Source organism: Corvus moneduloides, chromosome 2, assembly GCF_009650955.1.
Source record: "Corvus moneduloides isolate bCorMon1 chromosome 2, bCorMon1.pri, whole genome shotgun sequence".
NCBI lineage: Eukaryota > Metazoa > Chordata > Aves > Passeriformes > Corvidae > Corvus > Corvus moneduloides.
The window spans coordinates 122,461,129-122,481,456 of NC_045477.1; the positions used below are offsets into that span (position 1 = coordinate 122,461,129).

The following is a 20,328-nucleotide window of genomic DNA, read 5'->3' on the forward strand; positions in this document are numbered from 1 at the left end:
TTTTTAGTAGTATCATTTTTCTTTTATTCTATCTTTTGCCAGTAGAGATGCTGTTCCTAACTACCTCTTTATGACTTTTCAGCCACATGTATTTCTAATTATACCTTTCTAGTATATGTTATGCCGTTTAAGACCAGTGTACAACAGAACAGTGCAATCAAATGTGGTTTCCTATCCCAAGTAGATTTAAAAACTCGTTTCTTTATCCCAAACAGACTAAACCCTGTGGGTTTAGTGTCACATCTCACACAACTGGGCCCGTGTGGCGATGCTGCCGCAGCCGAGCCCAGCCCTTGGGGCCGCTGTCCGTGTGCATTTGGAAGCGCACGGACACAATTCCCAGCCCCGTCCGGCTTTGTGCTTCATGTTCCTGTTGCCTGTGCGGGCGGAGCGGGGCCGGCGGGAGCCGCGCTCCCCTCAGAGCCCCTGAGGGCGGCAGCAATGGCGGCGCCGCTCCCTCAGCACCGCCCCGGGGCGGAGCGGGCGCGTTTTGGCGCCAAGGCGAGCCCGCAGCTCTGTCCCGGCTCTGCTCGGCCATGGCCGCCCCCGCCGAGCCCGGGCCCGAGCCCGGCTTCAAGAAGCCGCCGGCGCTGCTGCGGCTGAAGCGCAAACGCCCCGGGCGGAGGAGCGACCCCGCCGCCACCGTCGAAGCCGCCGCTGCCCCGGCCCCGCGGGGCCCCTCTGCGGCCGCCCGCCGCCGCAACCCCTTCTCCAGCCTGGACAACGCTCCGCAGCGGGCGGCGGCCGCCCCTCAGTCTCCGGCAGCGGCCCCGGCGGGCGGGGATCCATCGGCAGCGCCCTTCTGGCAGGTGGGACCGAGCCCCGGCACCGGGGTCCTCAGCTCTCAGCCCTCAGTCATCACCCTAAGCCCTCCGCCACCACATTCAGCCCTCAGACGTCGCCGTCACCCTCAGCTCTCAGCCCTCAGACATCGCCCGAAGCCCCTTGGAAACCCAGCCCGGGGGTCGCCCCCGCCTCCTCCAAGGCCCTGCTGGGCTCGAGCTGCTGCTCAGCGCTGGGTGCGGACCTTGTGCTCGCCTGAGCGGGGTTTGTTTGCAGCCCGGGCTGCTGAGGATCGCTCGTGAAATGTCACTGCAAGGGTAGTTTTTTAAATGATCAGCCCTGTGCTTCCTTTGTGCTGTGCCTTATGCTGCTCTTTAATTCAGTTTTTAGAGCCGGCCTGTGAAGAGAAGCCCTCCAGGAGAGTGGAGCCTGCTGAAAGTTCCGACACACTCGCCCTAAGCAAGGTACGAAACAGCACATACTGCTGAAAAGATTTCAGCTGTTCTCAGGGCTGAAACTGTTTAACTTGGTATTTGGTGGGCCATCTCTGTATAAAAGAATGTACTAAAACGTCAGTATTCAAGGAAATTTCTTACACTGATGTTTCCTGTGCTGGTGACAGCCTTTTAAACCCAGCCTTCTGCCTGACCTCACTGCTATTGTAGTTCCGTGGACAGAGGTTATTGTATTTAAGTTTTATTAACATGTTGACTATAATTTTACTGTTTCTTAGTTTTATATGTAGTTGAGATGAGGATGTTCTTCACCTGATAGACCTCCTGAAGTCTGTTTTTAAGCTACAGAAATGGAGCACTTCATCAGGCACGTAAGAAAGAGAGAATTCCTGAAAACCAGCCCTTGAAATTGAAACAGTTTCAATAGACATTGTCTAATGTTGTTCTAGGTACAGAAACTGAAGTTCAAACTAAATTAGAAGGATAGAAAAAAGAGAACAAACTGTCCTGGAGGTGCCCAGGGCTTTTTTCAGCATATTACGTTACAGTCACCAGGAGAGGGTGAAATGAAATAACCGTTTTGGCATGGAAATTCTTGTCTTCATAAACATCAGGCTTAGGGCTTTTTTGTTTTAATCATCTATCCTTTTATTTGTTCCTAGTTTGTATTGTTGGAAGGACTAGTGAGTGAAAACCCTCTCATGTGGTTTTATAGGCAATAGAATGGAATATTTCTATTAGAATGTGGTACTGAGTGAAATAATCAAAATAATAAACTGTGCCTGTGGTTCAGCCTGTGAACAGGTTTAATTTTCTGCGAGTTAACTGATGTTATTTCTGTTTGGCCAGGACCTTCATTCACCTCTTGCTGTACCCAAAGTTCCCTCCTCGCCAAGGCAGGAATTCCCTGCAGACTGGAGTATTAAAACACGGGTTCTCTTCATGTCCTCCCAACCCTTCACCTGGGCAGAACATCTGAAAGCGCAGGAGGAGGCGCAGGGATTTGCTCAGCACTGCAGAGCTACAGAAACCACCTTGCCCCAGAGCGTGCAGGTGAGAGCTGGGCGGGTGGCTGGAGCCACAGCTTTGTTTCTGGCAGCTCTGCTGTCCCCCTCAGACACTCTTGGATCCCCAGGAGCCCCAGCTGTGCACGGAGCTGCGCTGTGCCTTCCAGCAGAGCCTCGTGTACTGGCTGCACCCCTCGCTGCCCTGGCTGCCGCTGTTCCCCCGCATCGGGGCAGACAGGAAAATCGCCGGAAAGGCCTGTCCTTGGGCACAGGACGAGGCCCTGCAGCAAGTGCTCAGGAGTGACTGGTAAGTGCAATCCAGCTACTGATGGATTGGGTGAGAGTAAGACGAGGAGATTTTAATTAATCACAGAATCACAGGGTGGTTTGGGTTGGAAGGGACCTTAAAGATCATCGCATTCCAACCCCTGCCATGGGCAGGGACACCTTCTGCTATCCCGGGGTGCTCCCAGCCCCAGTATCCAACCTGGCCTGGGACACTGCCAGGGATCCAGGGGCAGCCCCAGCTGCTCTGGGCACCCTGTGCCAGGGCCTGCCCACCCTGCCAGGGAACAATTCCTGCCCAATCTCCCATCCAGCCCTGCCCTCTGGCACTGGGAAGCCATTCCCTGGCTCCTGGCCCTCCAGCCCTTGTCCGAGTTCCCTGTCCAATACATCAGTAGGAGAGAATTGCCTGCTGTGACAGCGCTGTTTATTCCCATTGCCAGGTCTGTGAGCTTCACCTCTCTGTACAACCTGCTCAGGGCCAGGCTGTGTCCCTATTTCTACGTGTGCTCGCCGCAGTTCTCGGTGCTGTTCCGCGCCGCGGGGCTGGCGGGCAGCAGCGTCCCCACGGCCGCCATCGCCCCCACCACGCGCGGCCTCAGGGAGGCCATGAGGAGCGAGGGTAAGAGCAGCTGGGGCTGCGGCACCGATACAGGGGCTGGGACAGAACCTTCACTGCTCCCTTTCCTCTGCCCCAGGCATAGAGTTCTCCTTACCTTTGCTCGAGGAAAGTAGAACCAGGAAACAGAAAAACTCTGAGGAGAGTTTGGGAACAGAAATCGCTGATGGCCTCGGAGGGGGCAGCGGTGTGGAGGATGCAGGGTAAGTAACAATCTTGTGCAGTGCTGGAATTCAAGGGCATCTCCAGGCTCCTGCACAGTCCATTTGGAAAACCTTCCTCAGAGGCGCTGCCCTCCTAACACTGATCCTGTGTCTCCAGTGAACCAGCTCCCAGTGATGATGATGATGATGGAAGTTTCTCTTGGCTTGAGGAGATGGGAGTCCAAGACGAGGTGAAGAAACCAGATACTATTTCTATCCAACTGTATCCTTCCTTTGATCTTCCAGATGTGTGACAGTGGGAAGCCCTGCAGCTGTTACAGTGCTGTGGTACACATTTAAGTTCTCTAGAAGTTTTTGAGAACTGTTTTCCAAATATGAATCCTCACATTCCTACATGTTATGAGGTACTGCACATTTTTTTTAGTAACTCTGCAGGTTATTTCTAGGAATTGAAGCCAGGATTAAGATGCTGCTTAATATTTGAAGAACAGATCTGGATGAGTGCAAAGCTTGGTGGGGTTTGGTTTTGGGGTTTTTGGTCAGACGGGGTGTGGGGGGTTCACTGCTCCAGCTTTTTGGCACATGGATGCTTTCCACTGGCCCGTGGTTTTCCCTCGACTCTGCTCCCAAGTCGCAAGGAGAAGCACGAGGTGCAGGTGGATCACAGACCCGAGTCGCTGGTGCTGGTGAGAGGCAGCAACACCTTCACGCTGCTGAACTTCCTGATCAGCTGCCGCAGCCTGGTGGCCGTGGCGGGGCCGCAGGCGGGGCTGCCCCCGACGCTGCTGTCCCCGGTGGCCTTCCGGGGCGGGACCATGCAGACGCTGAAGGTAAGGGACACATCTGGCTCTGGGAAGGGGAAGGAAGTGGTTTCCTCACCCAGGGGATCAGACCCTGGCTTGGTGGCATTTCCCTCAGGCACCGCAGCGGAATTTTTGTGGCTAAAGCCTGAGTCAGCATTTTGTCTGCAGCACAGCCTGTTCCTAAATCCTTACAACACATCCCCGTGCTAAACTGACATCCCAGCTGACGTTCCCTTTCCTCACCTCCCCAGAGAGAGGAGGCTGGGCAGAACTGCCCAGAGGGAAAATGGTTGTTAAGGTTCTCCCCAGATCTTGTGGGGTCTCAGACTATCCCAGCCCCTTGCACCAAGGAGCCCCTGAGCCACAGCTCACCAGCTGTTCCTGCAAGGAATGGTTTGGATTGGGAGGGACCTTAAGGATCATCCCAGTCCCACCCCCTGCCATGGACAGGAGCACTTTCCACTGTCCCAGGTTTTGTTCCAAGCCCCAATGTCCAGCCTGGCCTTGGGCACTGCCAGGGATCCAGGGGCAGCCCCAGCTGCTCTGAGCACCTTGTGCCAGGGCCTGCCCACCCTCCCAGCCAAGAATTCCTTCCCTATATCTAACCCAAATTTCTTCCCAGTAGGAACAGGATGAGCTACTTGTTTCACCAGAGAAGTTCATCCTGTTCTTTTGCACTTCCCTGCACCATCCCTGCAGCATTCCTGCAGTCCAGGGGGTACATTTTAGGAGTTGTTACAAGGACGGTAAAACCTCATGCATTGCACAGTTGACAATATTGAGAAGTGTTTCTATTTTCAGTGGGCCTGTGGCACTGCAGTGTCTCAGCTGGTGAGAACTCGTCCTTGCTGTGGTGAGTCCAGCACTAATCGCTGTTCTGCCCTCAGGCTCGGAGCATCAGCGGCCGTGCCCGGGTGCAGGGGGGCTTTGAGGACGTGTTCAGCCTGGAGGTGCTGGGGCCCATCCTGCCGCACGCCCTGCACGCCCTGACGCTGCTGCTGGGCCCGGCGCAGCGCGGGGCCTTCCGCGCCCTGCTCAGCCCCCACGAGCCCAGCGCCGCCTTCAACACCCGCGCGGCCCCGCCCCAGGTGAGGACACACCCGCGGCCCCGCCCGGGAGGGAGCGGGGAGCGCAAACCGGGCCGTTCCCTTCGCGCAGGGCTTGGCACCTGAATGCCCGGGATCACCACCTGCAGCCCCTGGGGCTTGTCCTTCCTCAGCAGCGGGGTAATGGGAAACGGGGAGCTGCCCAGCGGCATCCCAGTGACTGCTGGAACTACAGGCACCCTACAGAAACACTCATTCCGTGTGTGTCCCCTTCACAGGAAGCTGTGCACCAGGATCTCTCTGCCTGCGGGCTGCATCCCAAGACTTTGGAGCAGCTGAGCCAGTGTCCAACTCTGGGAAAATCATCCATCCGCTTGCTGGAAATGAAGGATTATGCCTACACCTGGAAGGCCTAGGAATGCTGGTCCATGGAGCACGATGGTCCCCCCTGGGTGCAGGTGCTGAGCTCCGGGCAGAGCGGGAGGGACACGAGGGATTCACATGTCCCAGGGAACTGCTGCACATGAACACTTCCAAGGGCTTTGAAGGAAAGGAGGGGAAAGGCCTTGGACATCTCCTTTTTTATTGAAGAAAGTATTTTTTAAATAAAACTTGGTTTTATTGGTCTGGTTTGCCCCTGGCAGGTCGGTGTTCCCCATGCACACACACACACACCTTCTGTTCCAAGGATGGAATTTCTGCTCCTGCTTGGGGCAGGAACTCATAACCCGTTTGGAACTAGAACCTTCCCCAGGGCAGGGGATGGGAGCAGATGAGCTTTAACAAAAGGAACAAAACAAGTGCAGGGGGTTGTACATTCCCAAATTTGATTGTGTCCAGCTGTGAATCTGGAGCTGCCGTGGAGAGCATGGATTGAAGAGAACCCTGAGCAACTCTGAGGTTTGAGCTCTGCCAAGCCACTGAGTGTGGTCAGGAGCTGCTCCCGCCCCCGGGGTGGAGGCAGACACTCCCCCAGCACTCCCAGAGTGCATCCTCCCACATTTCCCGGGGATTTCACACCTCTCAAGCAGTTCACAGCGCGAGGACAAGCTCCTCACGTTTAGTCAGAGACCGAAGGCGAGATGCCAAAGGGAAAAAAGTTTAATTCAAGACAACAACGTCCATGAAATGAAGATCAACTGAAGCATTTCCAGAGCGCCTGGACAGACTTGGAGGGGCTTTTCTGTCTCCAACCCCAATTGCTGCCCAGGAGACACCAACCTTTGTCTCTGCAGAGCACTGAGACTCTGTGTTCCGTGACACTGATGGGATACACACGGCTTCAGGTACCGGGAATTCCTCAGGCCAAAGGTCCCTCAGGTGAGCCCCGAGCAGCCTCGCCGGGTTTGCTCCTGCCCCAGACCCAGCTCAGGTTCACACCTCAAAGACCTGTCTGGGACACGCACCTGAACGACCCCAGTGCAGAAATCCTGGCAGCTGCTCCCAACTCGGGTCCGTCGGGGAGCGTGCGCTGCCCTTTGCAACCCCACGGGCACGCAGATAAAGAATAATGCTTCTTAAATAAAAAATAAAATAAAAAGCAGGAAAAGCTTTCTACATCCTCTCCGCTGTCCAACTGCCCAAACTCTGATCAGGCTCCTTCAGGGGAGACAATCCTTATGGAAACATTTCATCCTAAGGAGTTATTTTGTAGAAGTTCAAAGCAAGCAAAAATAACCAGCCCTGCTCCTGCCATCCCAACGGCTGTTGAGAATCCTCACAAAGCCACTCCTAGACTGTGTTTCTTGCAGAAGGCATTTTGGCATATTTGAATTCCTGCTTCCTGGCTTGGCATCCATTGGAATTACCGTTTACTGACCAGGGGTGAAGATTATGAACTTGTGCTGCTTTATTGACCAAGTTGGGTACAACAATTGAAGCGTCATTCTACCCCCTCCCTCCCCCCAAATCCAGTTGTAGATCTGTTAAGAGTTTAAAATTCACATGAACCACAAATCCGTACAATCAGCATCAGGCAGTGGATTCACTGGTTGGGAAGAGCAGCCCCAGGCCCCCTCCTGGGGACATGCAGGAGGCTGTGCCGGGTCACGTCCGAATCTCCGCGTCCCTCTGGAAGCGCCCGCGGGCTCGTCCGGCTGTCCTGGGGCACAGGTGGCACCGAGGGGCAGAGCCCGGGTACGGCCCTGGGTGTCCCTGGACCCGCCCAGCAGCACCTCCCGCGCCCAGGGAATTCTGCAGCCACTACAAAACTGTGTCAAAGGGTCAACGTTCTGCTGGGAGAGGAACTGCAGGAGCTTCAGCCAAGGATCTGGATTTCTGATGCCTCCAGAGTCTGTCATCTGATTTAGTCATTTAAGAAATAATTACATCACTAATGTAAACAATATAAACATACCAAAAACTAAGTATGATTTAAATACATTTGGATGGTACAAAAGAAAAACCTGTGGGTGTCTGTACAGTTTTTACAAGGTGGGAATCGCCGATGTATTTACAACATGAGAGGGGCAAATACCATTTCTTGTGCAGAGTAAAATGCTCGGAACCAGTGTCCCAGTAAAGCCAAGCTTAGCGGTGTGAGGCACTCCTGAACATGGTGGTATTGACCATGCTTTCCTTTGGTACGAGTCCCATGGCCTGCAGCGCCGCCGTGGCCGCCGTGGCTTTCGCGTGCTTCTTGTTAAGGCTGGCAAAGGTGGGCCTGTACTCGTTGCCATTGACTCTCACCTGGCACAGGGGAACCAGGGGTTAGCGAGGGGGGCACGGCTACTTCAAGCACACTCTGGGCAATTCCCCTTCAGGGACACACAATCCATGGCTGGCTCTCAGCACGGCCATTTCAGGGGATCCCACCATGGTTTGGGTTGGAGAGACCCTAAAGCCCATCCAGTGCCAGCCCTGCCATGGCAGGGACACCTCCCACTGTGCCAGGCTGCTCCCAGCCCCAATGTCCAGCCTGGCCTTGGGCACTGCCAGGGATCCAGGGGCAGCCCCAGCTGCTCTGGGCACCCTGTGCCAGGGCCTGCCCACCCTCCCAGGGAACAATTCCTGCCCAATCTCCCATCCAGCCCTGCCCTCTGGCACTGGGAAGCCATTCCCTGGCTCCTGGCCCTCCATGCCTTGTCCCCAGTCCCTCTCCAGCTCTCCTGGAGCCCCTTTAGGCCCTGCAAGGGGCTCTGAGCTCTCCCTGGATCCTTCTCCTCTCCAGGTGAGCACCCCCAGCTCTCCCAGCCTGGCTCCAGAGCAGAGGGGCTCCAACCCTGGGGTCAACTCTCCCCGGTTCCCAGATTAAAGTGCTCCAGGGACCCGAGATGGCCGTTCCAGAAACAGGACTTGCACATTCCAGCACCGAGACGGCTCCGCCATCCTCAGCCAGCCCCGTGAGGTGTTTCTATCAAACAGAAACATGGATTTCATCCCTGGCACACAGGAAGCAGCACAGGGCAGCCCAGACCCACCTTGAAGATGAAATGTTTGCGGTGATCAGGCCCACTGTCGTCCACCAGCACGAACTCGGGGGGCGTCCACCTCCTCTTGTTGCAGATCTCCATCAGCGCAGACACCGGGTGCTTCCCTGGCACACAGACATCCCAGGGTTAATATCCAAGCAGGCCCTGGGAATTGCTCTATTCTAGACAAGAATCTCACCTGAAAGATCCTTCATCACCACGTAATGGCCGGACCTCTTCTGGGCCTTCTCTCCCACAGCAACAAGCCCTGCAAGCAACACAGTCACGCTGACATTCCTGATTCCCACCTGATTCCTGGGTCTCACCAGCAAGGCAGGAACAGGGATCAGTGGGAACACCTGGAGACTCCACCTGACTCTCAACCCTCCACCTTTTTCCCTCCATTCCACTCATCCCATTCCTCCCAAAGGCTCCAGGAAGACTCTGAACAAGCCAAGAGGAGAAAACTCTGAGTGGTCTTCCACAAGCCAGAGAACACCTGGTTTTCCATGGAAACCTGGTTTTCCATGCCCTCTTTGGAGAAACAACGAACAAGAGAGAAAGTGAAGAACATTCTCTTGCTGTTTTGTGCAACCCAGAGCAAACCCCTGCCTTCAGTTTGCCTCAAACACAGGGAGCACGTGAAGTTCCCACTATCCAGTAATGTCCCTGTGTGCCCCTCCTGCCAGCAATGACACCACAACGATCCCCTGGGCTCTCTGCATTTACCAGTGCTCCAGCAGCCCAAGCTGGGGCCTCCATCCCATCTGGGAACAAAGCAGCAGAGCAAACAGCCCCAAAGGGATGCAGGGAGCACAGGCTCTCCTGGAGTCACCAGCAAACACCAAAGCTCAACGTTCTTCTCCTGAAAATCTTACAAGACTGAGAAATAAAATGAAGAATTGCCAGAAGTGGCTGAAATTCCAGTGACTGTCCTTGAGAGAAACTCAAGTTTCTCCCCAGGGATTTTGCCACTCTCAGACTTCAACCCTTCAATATTCCTTTGTTTCTTACCTCAAGTTTTCCTGCTGTGGCTTTGGTGAATAAAGACAGGGAGATACTGCAATTGCTGCCAGTGTCTTCCTGTTCCTTCAGCTTTTTTGGGTGGCATTTGGGTTTGTTTTGCTTTACAGGAAAATCCTTCCCTCCTTACCAGATACTCATCCCAATATTCCTGCAGCTCCTAAGTAGGGACTTTCCAAGGGGCACAAAGCCATCAGACACAACCTCTGAAGGAAAGGCCGAGGGTTTTCCCCCTTACAGAATTTTAAACCCAAGCCAACCAGATTCTCATCCTTCTCATCAAAGCTCTCTCCCTGTGCCTGAGCCACTGAAACTCCATCTCCTGTCTCTGGGATCTCAACACGGAATTTCAAACAAGCTGCAGCCACCTGAGTCACTCCCTGGCACACTGCACGTGCCCGGGACCAGGAATTGTGTTTTATTGGGGGAGTAAGTCAAAAAATGTATAATAAATTCCTTACAAAACAAACCTGGGTGGTGGGTTAGTAACAGCCTTCCTGCCAAACATTCCTGACTTTTCTTTAAAACTACACAGAAGTTTAAAAAAAAAAAAGAAGTATTTTTTAGCCATTTAATCACCCAAGAACACGGATGTCTGAAGAACTACTTGTCCTAAATACATGATCCCTTTCCAGCTGCTTCTCTGTGAGCAGGAAACCTCCTGCCCCTCGTCTCCCTGTGCCACAGACCTGCTGGCCCAATAGCAGAGAGAATTCTGCATCCAGGCACAACCTGTGTGGCAACGATCAGGTAAAGCTGCACATGAGCGTAACTATTTCAAAAGCAGGAAATCCAAAGCAGAGCCCAGCTGCCTTAAGGTTATCCCTGCTTTCAGATAACTCTCACAGACCAGGAGGAATCCTTGGCAATCACTGTCACCAGCCACCTTCGGGGTTTCATTTCTTTCTTTACACAGAAAGGTTGTAAAGAAAAACGTGTGAGAAGTTTGGCCATTCCAAGCTCAATTCTGAGCAGTGACAAAAGCCAACACAAGCCCTGAAATCCCAGAATGGTTTGGGTGGGAAGGGGCATTAAAACCCACCCAGTGCCACCCCTGCCATGGCAGGGACACCTCCCACTGTCCCAGGCTGCTCCAAGCCCCAATGTCCAGCCTGGCCTTGCAATAAAAACTCTGAGTGTTTCCATCCTTTGATATGAGATGGGATTGAAGGTTCCCAGTGGAGAAAATATATTCAGAACAGCAGGAGTCTGACCCACAGTCAGTGTGGAGTTGTTGTTTTGTTCCATGCACAGCAGAACAATTAAATCAGAAATCCTGACTGCTGGAATTCTGCAGCTTGGAGTTAAAGCAGTCAGAACATGGAGAGGTGTTTCAGATGGGAAATTTCCACCAGCACTCAGCACACAAACCACAGTGGCCAAGCTGAAGGAGCAGCACCACTGCCTGGGATTCACTGCATGGTTCTGCTGGATCAAGTGAGCTCTCCCCTGTGGCCATGGACGGGAAACCATGGAAAACAGGTGAGGTTTCCATGTAAAGTGGAGGCTAAAGCTGCCTCTGGAACCAGCCCTGAGCATGTGCAGAGATGCCTTCAGCAGGATCCAACTGGAGATGAGCAGCAGGGAAATGAGGGACAAAACAAAGGACCAGAATCCACTGGGAAGTCCCAAATCCCTGAGTGTGAGACACTCACAAAGCTCAGCTTTGGGCTCTCAGCTCTGTCCTCACCCCAGTGTAGAACTGACCCCACTACTCCATCTTCTATCCCACCCTGTTCCTGCTCCAGCCACTTTCTCCAGACCAACCACTGTGGCTTTTCCACAAGGACAAAGCTTTGGACAAAGCCCAGGCCTTGGCAAACCTGAGGCAAAATCCCAGAATCTGTTCATGTTCCAGTGAAGCCACCCAGAAAACACCTCTGACTTCCAAGGGCCTCTGCCATCTCCAGGCAGCCACGAGAGCTGAGAAGCCACAAGACATTTTTAAGGCAGGACTCACCTTTCCGATCTGTCTTAAAATCCACCATGATGGGCTCGACGCTGCCTTCCTTGTTCTTCCCAAGCCCTTCTCCTTCTCTCCAGCCCATCTTCCTCATCAGCTGAGCTCCCATTCCTCCGGTTACAGGGGCTGCTCTTAAGAACTGATCCTATCCAGAAAAAGAGAAGTAAAACAAGGCCTAAAGTTAGTGCTGGGATTTTAAATAAGAAGTGGGAACTTCCAAAAAATGTTTCTAACAACTTTTCACAGACTCAATTAAAAAAAAAAAAAAAAATCCACCTGAGCTCTGTGGATTTTTAGCCCAAACCAGTGCGTGGAACCCGGAATTCACGCGGACACACGAGACACAAATCAATGTTTGGCAAAAAAGAACAACTTAGGAAAAGTCTAAGGTGATCCCAAAGTGGCAGTGACCCTTTGCAGACAGATGTGTTTAATCAAGCGACAACCATCCGGTTCTAAACACTCTGCTCTGATCCCAGAGATCTCCTCAGCTCGGGAAGTGGGAACTGATCCCCGGCACAGCTGTGCCAGGGGCACCTCCTCGTCCAACAGAACACAAGCACATTTAGTCATGACATTCACAGGCTGTTTAGGCGTATTTAAATCTAAAAAAAAACCCTCTCCCCACCTGATTTATTACACAGCAGTTGCATATTCAAGTTCTACTCTGAAATTCCACATGGAACAAACAGGTTTTGCTTTCCCCTCTCTTTATTTTAACGGAAAAAGGCGCTTGGCCCCCCAGTTTAGCAGCAGCAGTCGTCACATTCTTTCAAATGAGCATTAACAAAAGTTGTTAAACGGTGAAAGCTTATCAACAGAAAGTTTAAACATCTGCTTTGATGTAAAGAACTGTAAAAACTCCTTAAATGTTACGTACCTAGGCCTCGCTGGCCGCAGTGTTGTGAATAGTAGGGCTGGCACTGACCGTGGCAAGAAGGCGGCTACAAGGATTTGACCCTGAAACAAGTTTCCATATAGAGGGGTGAAAGTTCACAGGTTATTCTGTGAACTATCATCTCTCGTGCCCCCCCGCTGACCCCATAAGCAAGTCAAGCATTTCCATCACAGCAGAACCTTGCTTGCCTTCCCAGACACAAGGTTAGAGCCCGGCACGGGGCGGCCGTCGGACACTGCGCGGAGCAGAGGCGGCCCCGGAGCAGAGGCGGCCCCGCAGAGCTGGGCAGGGCTCGCTCACTGCCAAGGCACATTCACACAACACTCGGGTTTCTGCTTCCTTTGGAGCTGTGCTTGCAAGAGCAGGAGTTTCCCAGAGTTCACAGAATCATGGAATGTCGTGAGCTGGAAGGGACCCATCAGGACCACGGACTCCGACTGCTGGCCCTGCACAGACAGCCCAACAATCCCAGCCCGGGCGTCCCTGGGAGCGCTGTCCCAACGCTCCTGGAGCTCAGCACAGGCCTGGGGCTGCCACCACCACAGGACTGACGGATCCCTGGATTCCCAGGACTCCCAGGTGCCTGGTTTCCATTTGCAGGTAACAACGCCACAGGTGCTCCTCTGGCAGACCATGTGTTTGTCAGGGATTTCCAACACACGACTGTGTCCAGCCCCGGCTCTGGAGGCTGGCAGGAAGTGTGACAGGAAAGCCTTGCTGGAGGCTGTGCCAGGAATGCTCCCAATCTCTGCCTATGCCCAGGAAATCCCTGTCTGGATCCACATGGATCCACGTGGCTGGAGGAGCAGAGCTCGGGCTGCTGCAGACCCAGCCCCTGGAACACAACATCTACACCCCTCCACAGCCTTTCCCTCACTTCCCAGTCCCTCCTCCCCTCTTCTCCAGGATCATCCCATAAGAGGAGCACTCCCAGGACACGAAGGCAGGCTCTGGAGCCGGGCTGGCTCCCGCTGGGCAGGGCAGGATTTGGGATCCCCGGCTGTTCCAGCACCACGGGCGTGTGTTCAGTTCACAAAGGACACAGCGCAAGCTCCTGCTGAGGTCACTGCGGGCTCACACGGCTTTCCCAAACACCCGGACATGTCCTGACTCAGGGCTGGAGCGAGGACAGACCAGAACCAAAACAGCCTGCTCCTGGTGAAAAATCCAAGCCCTGAGCTCCTACAGAGGAATTACCAGAGCCTGAACAAACTCCACAAACTGGAAATGGAAAGTTCTAAGCTCCAGAGGGCAGTTTGTTAAAGCACCTCTTCCAGGGGTGAATTCAGGATTCTGGCAGGGTATTTCAGCAGGAATTTTGTACACGCTGCTGACTCTTCAACTTCACCAACAGAACCAGGACAACAATGACTTCCAAATTTATTATTATTAATAATAATTTAATTCCAGAATACACAAATACTTGTGCATCCCACTAAAAGGCTAGAGGAAAGAATTCTGGTACCAGTGGGAAAGGAGCCAGGAGAAGCCCACTTGGACTCAGCTCACTGAGGAAGCAAAGGTCTGCAGCAAGGAAAAGGTTCTTTCATTTTGATTCTGGTTTGGCTTTTTTCTTTTAATAACAAAGTGAAAGTAACCTTCTAATGCCACCTGTACATTGTATTTCTTTATCATTTGATGACAGAAACTCCCCTCAGCCCATGATTTAATGAGGGGGGGTAAAACTGGTGCTGGGTTTGGAACTCACTGGAAACCACAGAAGTAACAGAAATGCTCACAAAAACAGGGAAGTGAGAGCCACAATTCTTCTAATTTTAAAAACCATCCAAGGCTGAGTCTCCCAAAACTCCTGAGCAGCTCTGGCCTTTTGCAAATACAAATTAAAGGGGACAGAACAGAAGAACCCCCAGGTTTCTGAGCATTTGGTTATTGCTGTCAGAACTAACTCATTATTTACATAATCACTTCTCTTTCACTCACTAATCTTGAGACAGCCTGCAAGACAATCTGATACCTCTTTCCTTTTATTTTGAGCTCTAAATTCCATTAAATCCCGCTTCCATTCCACCAGCACACGGAGACACTAAAGGGCCACATTCTTGTGTCAGCACTTGCTTTAAAGAGAAGGTAAAACCCGACTCCTTCAGAGGGTTTAGAGCAGTTTTGATTAACTTTCTTCCTGATTCTTCAGGCTGACTCTTTGGAGCAACAATTTCGGAAGCAAAGACAACAAAGCCTTGGAGGCAGGGCGGGGATGGCAGTTCAGGTACAGCACAGGGCTGCACTAAAGGCTGCTTTGAACTCCAAGGAAGTTCAAGTTTCAGGAACAAGCATCGCTTTGGAACAACTTGTGCCAGGCAGCAGAATCTCCCATGGAATCACAGCATCTCTGAGTGGGAAGGGACCCACAAGGACCATCCAAGCCCAGCTCCTGGCCCTGCACAGACACCCCAGCCATCCCAGCCTGTGCATCCCTGGGAGCGCTGTCCCAGCGCTCCTGGAGCTCTGACCAAGATCTGACCCCTGTGGCACCTTGGGGGGATCCTGAGGAAGGGAATTTGGGCTGGGTGCTGAACTGAAGATGCTCTGGCCCTTTCAGCAGCAGCCACATTCCCTCCCACAGGCAGAAGGAGGAATCCCTTGCTGAAGACTCCCAGCAGATGCCTCACAAGCCCTGTGTTCCAAGCACCTGCAGGTGCTGCTCTCAGCTTTTGCACAACAGCAGGGGAAAAAGGAATGGCTGGAAAAAACAGCAGTCAGAGGACTGGGGGGAACCAGTCCAACAGAACTCACCTATTTCAGAATCATGGAATCCCAGAATGGTTTGGGTTGGGAGGGATTTTAAGGATCATCCCATCCCACCTCTGCCATGGCAGGGACACCTTCCACTGTCCCAGGCTGCTCCAAGCCCCAGTGTCCAGCCTGGCCTTGGACACTGCCAGGGCTGCTTTGGGCATCCTGTGCCAGGGCCTGCCCACCCTCACAGGGAGGAATTCCTTCCCCATATCCAGCATCTAATGAGCACAGAGCTGTTCTGCTTTGCCAGGTGACCCTGGCTCCCAAGGAAAGCTCCCTGTTCCCAGCAGGAACACCAGGTCTGGCTGAGGGGCCTGGCTGGAAGCTCAGCAGTCCTGCAAGAGGCAGCCACAAGGCTCAGCTTTACTTCCACCCTGACAGGAGTTCTGCTCTGCTGTGCCTGGAAGAATGGAAGGGAGGCTTGCACTTTCCAGAACTTTCTGCACCCCAGCACAAGTGAGTGTGACCCAGCAGCTCCCCAGGGCCACCCTTGAGCACAACCCTGGGGAGCAAGTTCAGGCTCCAGAATTAAGCTGATAGATAAATCCAGAACCAAGTGGTGAGTCTGGGAAAGGGGGAGTAAACAGACCTCAACAGAATTTGCTTGGAAATACAAAAAATATTTGACCAGTTGCTCTGACATTTCTTCAGCAGCACAGTGTGTTTGGAAGGAAGAAGGGAATAAAAATAGAAGCAACCTTCAGAAAAGATGAGTCACATTTGTGAACTGATTACACTGATGGTGACAAACTGAAACAGAAGCCACTTTTCAAAAGGGAAAGGTGAGATTGCTCCTAAATGCTTTATATCTAACACCACACCACTCCTTTATGGACCCTGCTCAGGCCCCTGCACGTGAACACCATGAATTAGTCCCCAAATTAAAAACATAAACCTTATTCCTACTTGGTGTCCCCACCCCAGTGCTCCACATGAAGCACTGCAGTACCTAATTGCCAAACAGATTCCAGGCAGAGTTTGGTTTGAGTGCATATTACCTCTCCAGAGTCATTGGGAAAGGACAAAAAAAGGTCAAATCCACGAAATGCAAAGTGAAGACAGAGCTCAGCCAACAAATTCCCCAAGTCCCTTCCTCTTCCTGCCCTCCTGACTCAGCTCTCCTGTTCCACCTCCCTGCTGCTGTGGTGATCTCTGTCACACCCAGTGTCTGTGCTTGCTCGAATTCTTTATTTCCTCAGAGCCAAACTAAGTGGCTGCCACGGGCTCAGTCTCTGCTGGATGGTCACAGCTCCTCTCATGGCAAATTCCCAAGGGAAATGCCTTCAGCAAACAGCCTCAGCCAGAAACGTGCATTAATTCACAGACACAACATCCCCCAAGGAACTCCACAGCCCTACTTGCAGATAAAAATCACAGAAACACAGAATATCCTGAGTTGGAAGTGACCCACAGGGATCAAAGTCCAACTCCTGGCCCGAGTGAAAAATACAAGGTTATTTTAATGTTAAGATGCAATTTTTAGGCCAAAAAGGGAGCACAAGCCTGACTCCTCAGTGCTACACTCAGTAACTGACAATTGTTACACAACTTCAGGTGCCCAAATAACACACAACCAGTACTTTGCATTTCATGGGTGGTTTGCATTCCTGTCCCTGAGAAAGATAACATGGATTCAGAACCACATCCCTACTTCTTCCTGTGAAATCCTCCTGTAGCCACAGGAGGACTCCACATGAAGGTGGCTGAGGCTTTCCCAGGCCCTGGCACTCCTGAAGCCCCAGGGCACTCCTGAGCAGCTCTGGGCCCTCTGGGCTGTCACGGAGGGGGAGCCTGGCAGAGCAGGAGGAGGACTTTGTCCTCACCTCCCTCACCCACCAACTCCTCCTGTTCCCAACAGGAGCCTCCTCTGTGCCCAACCCCAGAGCCTGCACTGCAACCACAGCACGTTCCCAGCCCTGGGAAGGGCAGGAGAGCTGCTGCTGGCTCACTGATGCCCAGATCCAACAAAATGTTCCAGCATTGCTCTGCTCCTCACAGCAGTCGTGTCCACAAGCACAGACCACACTCTTCTCCCATTTTCTCCCTATGGAGCATTTTGCTGGGTTTGTGTTCAGTTTTTTGGCTGCTGTTTTGGTTTGTTTAGTTGGGTTGTTTTAAAGCAGATCCCAGAGTGAAGCTGGAAAACCAGGAAAACACACCTGGCCCTTTCCACTTCACTTCTGTGAGCAGCCCCTCCTGTCACTGCCATCACAAGAGACCCCAGGGAGGAGGTCTGGGAAAGAGCTGCTCCCTTTTCACGGCCTTGGGAACCCACTGCAGGTGCTGCAGACAGGGAGAACCCTCCCCTCACAGCCCTGCTGATCTCCTTTCCAAGCCTCCCAGTGGAAAAGCTCCTTCCTCACCAACATATCCCTGTGCTTTGCAGTTCTAAATTCCTCTGCCAAGGACAAGGATTGTCTTCACCAAAGGCAGCGTTTTGTTACAATCTCAGTTGTTCATAATTGTTAAAATCTGATTTTATCATGCACATTCTGCATCAATACTGACAAGATCCCAAAAGATTCCCATCTGGCCAGTGACTCAAATCTGTGTTCCCTGGCTCTCTGCACTGCTTGGTACGAAGTGGAAAAACAAGGTAGTGAAACCTGGCAAAAATTTAGGATATTGTAATTCCAGACTTTTGTGTTCAGCTGACACCAATTTTTATAGAGAATTCCACCTAAGCCTCAAATCTGACCTCCCAGTTGGGAGAGTGTCCTAACCCAACCAGATACAGACTCAGCTGCATCACCTGCAAGGCTGACCAGCTTAACTCATTATTCCTTGTGCCTGGAAGGTGGATGTTGCTTGAACTCCTCAGTTCTCCTTCCTGACAGAGCACCAGAACAGTGTTCACTGGCAAAGATGCAGCTTGAGTATAATGTATAAACCACACGGATGGAGGACGCACCACACCCCAAATCAGCCACTGATAACCCACAGCAAGAGGGAACTACGGCACTATATATAAATAATAGCAGGGTGATAGTGACTTATTAACTGCAATTCCTCCTTTAACCCTCCACACCTCTGGCTCCCAGAAAACCCTGGTGATCCAGAGAGAGGCAAAGGAGCAACCAGAGAGAACCAAGGCAAACACAAGGGCAGTTTGGGACTTGGTTCGCTGAAGCCGATGCCAAAAAATGCTGACTTCAACAGCAGCGGGATCAAAGCTTGCCTGATGTGTCCCGGTGCCAGTGAGGCAGTGAAGGATCTGCCACTGCCAGCACAGCAGCACCAGCCATGTCCTGTCAGTGGCAGGCTGTGCCTCGCCGGGCACACCTCGCTGGGCACCGTCACAGCCTCGGTGACACCGAGGGCTTTGACCCAGCACAGACAGGGACTGAGCCCAGCCTGCTGCACTGGGCACATGCTCTGCCACAGGGTAAGGCACTTGTTCAGCATTTTGCAATCCTTGACTGCTCTGTGAAGTGTGGTGCTGAGACAGGAGTGTCTGTGTCACTTCTACCTTTCGGATCCACGCCTGGGGCCCGCTGTTGGTGAGCTCGTCCGAGGACAGGATCTGCGCTCCGGTGCTCCCCGTGAACTGCCCTGGGATGGAGTTGGACTGAGCCCAGGCGTCGATCTGCAACAGCAAAACCCAGTGTAAGACCAACACAAGCATCTCCACACTTTCCTTTGCAATTCTCTGTCGTCTCTCAGTAATTTTCACATCATGTTGTTGATATCTGGTGTGTTCACTGACACTCAGATGAAAGCAGGTGCTCCCAAAATCTGAGCATCTAAATGGTCACCCTGAAGCCTGAGCTCCAACTCCAGCGAGTTCATGGTTTCCTCATCCCCAAAACTGTTGAATCCATTGTTTTGGAAAGAATTATCTACATCTGTGCTGCTGAACTACAGTACAACTTCAAGAAAAATTAATTTGGAATTATGTTTTGGAGTGACTTGGGCAAAAACATGGAATACATGAAGAAGCTCAGGAAAACGCAGAGTTAGGAAGTGCAAAACCAAGGCAGAACTTCGAAACACGGACCCATAACTGGGTTTCCAAACTTCAACAGGTGAGAAAAACCAGCTGCCATGAAAGGAAAACACTGATTTTCTTCGAGTCCCCCAAAATGCTGCTGAAAGCCCCCCTCACCTGCTCCTGTGCCCGGTTCAACATGCACATGGCCTCCAGGTCAAAGGAGTTCTCATTGAGCCTTTTCTGGGCCACTGCTCTGTCGTTCATGGCTGTGGTTATGTCCACGCACTAGGAGGAAAAAGAGCACTTGTGAAAACACAGCAGAGCACAACAATGTCCACTTGAGCTGGAAAAAGCTGCAGGAGAATCAACGCTACCAACTGGGGTTTACACAGTGAATAGTTGGTTTGGCAAAGAAATAGGCAATGTGATGAAAATCCTGGGACTACTTAAATCCACACAAGATGGGCTTTCCTGAACAAAGACAAATCTGAATTTAAACTATGACGCCCTGGTAATTTAAAATCATCTGTACACCCAAAACATCCAATCATTAGTCTTCTAAGAACTATTTGTCACAAAAAATTCTAGTGTGCAATAAACAGAGAAGCATTTTACTGTTCAAGGAGATCTTCTTAACCAACAGAATTAAATGCAATTTAACTAAAAATTCATGCAGAGTTGTTCACATCAGCACTCTGCTATTAAGTCACACCAAAACTTGTCTGCATAAAAATAATTCCAGCATGAATCAGATGCATTCCACAATCTTGACTTCAGTGTTTCAAATTTCCATCTTCAGACTCAACCAGAAGGGAAGGGAGCTGGGAAGGGGCTGGAGCCCCAGGAGCGGCTGAGGGAGCTGGGAAAGGGGCTCAGGCTGGAGCAAAGGAGGCTCAGGGGGGACCTTGTGGCTCTGCACAAGTCCCTGACAGGAGGGGGCAGCCGGGGGGGTCGGGCTCTGCTCCCAGGGAACAGGGACAGGAGGAGAGGGAACGGCCTCAGGCTGGGCCAGGGCAGGCTCAGGGTGGACAGCAGCAGGAATTTCCCCGTGGAAAGGGAGCTCAGGCCTTGGGAAGAGCTGCCCAGGGAGGTTTGGAGTGCCCATCCCTGGAGGTGTCCCAGGAAGGGCTGGAGGTGGCACTCAGTGCTCTGGGCTGGGGACAAGGTGGGCATTGGGCACAGCT

At 52.3% G+C, this 20,328-nt stretch overlaps 2 protein-coding genes across 3 annotated transcripts in view; one reads left to right on the forward strand and one right to left on the reverse strand.

Annotated features, from left to right (window-relative positions):
* Positions 1 to 46: 46 nt before the first annotated feature.
* On the forward strand, positions 47 to 5,789 carry DONSON (downstream neighbor of SON). Its single transcript, XM_032101234.1, has 10 exons — positions 47 to 809; positions 1,167 to 1,247; positions 2,088 to 2,291; positions 2,374 to 2,552; positions 2,974 to 3,152; positions 3,229 to 3,352; positions 3,471 to 3,575; positions 3,945 to 4,143; positions 5,004 to 5,204; positions 5,441 to 5,789. Exons 1-10 carry the CDS (start codon positions 162 to 164, stop codon positions 5,576 to 5,578), a joined length of 2,058 nt encoding a protein of 685 aa, XP_031957125.1. The 5' UTR covers positions 47 to 161; the 3' UTR covers positions 5,579 to 5,789.
* Positions 5,790 to 6,987: 1,198 nt separating this feature from the next.
* The window catches only part of SON (SON DNA binding protein), a 36,222-nt gene continuing 22,881 nt past the window's right edge, over positions 6,988 to 20,328 (reverse strand). The window contains exons 7-13 of one of the 2 annotated variants that reach the window (XR_004238583.1): positions 19,319 to 19,429; positions 18,683 to 18,799; positions 12,439 to 12,518; positions 11,556 to 11,703; positions 8,772 to 8,840; positions 8,582 to 8,697; positions 6,988 to 7,850 (exon numbers count right to left, since the gene is read on the reverse strand). Coding sequence is in view for 1 of the 2 variants with exons in the window: in XM_032101220.1 (XP_031957111.1) it covers positions 7,692 to 7,850; positions 8,582 to 8,697; positions 8,772 to 8,840; positions 11,556 to 11,703; positions 18,683 to 18,799; positions 19,319 to 19,429 (720 nt within the window). In the remaining variant the exon portion in view is untranslated. The remainder of the gene's footprint in view (positions 7,851 to 8,581; positions 8,698 to 8,771; positions 8,841 to 11,555; positions 11,704 to 12,438; positions 12,519 to 18,682; positions 18,800 to 19,318; positions 19,430 to 20,328) is intronic. The other variant, XM_032101220.1, reaches the window with a different exon arrangement.

What these genes read in the sequence shown, in the direction of transcription:
- DONSON (XM_032101234.1), top strand. Translation starts at nt 162, where the DNA reads ATGTGGTTTCCTATCCCAAGTAGATTTAAAAACTCGTTTCTTTATCCC. An exon ending in CGGCAGCGCCCTTCTGGCAG is followed by an intron (nt 810 to 1,166) that starts GTGGGACCGAGC and finishes TCTTTAATTCAG; the next exon opens with TTTTTAGAGCCGGCCTGTGA. An exon ending in GATACTATTTCTATCCAACT is followed by an intron (nt 3,576 to 3,944) that starts GTATCCTTCCTT and finishes TCTGCTCCCAAG; the next exon opens with TCGCAAGGAGAAGCACGAGG.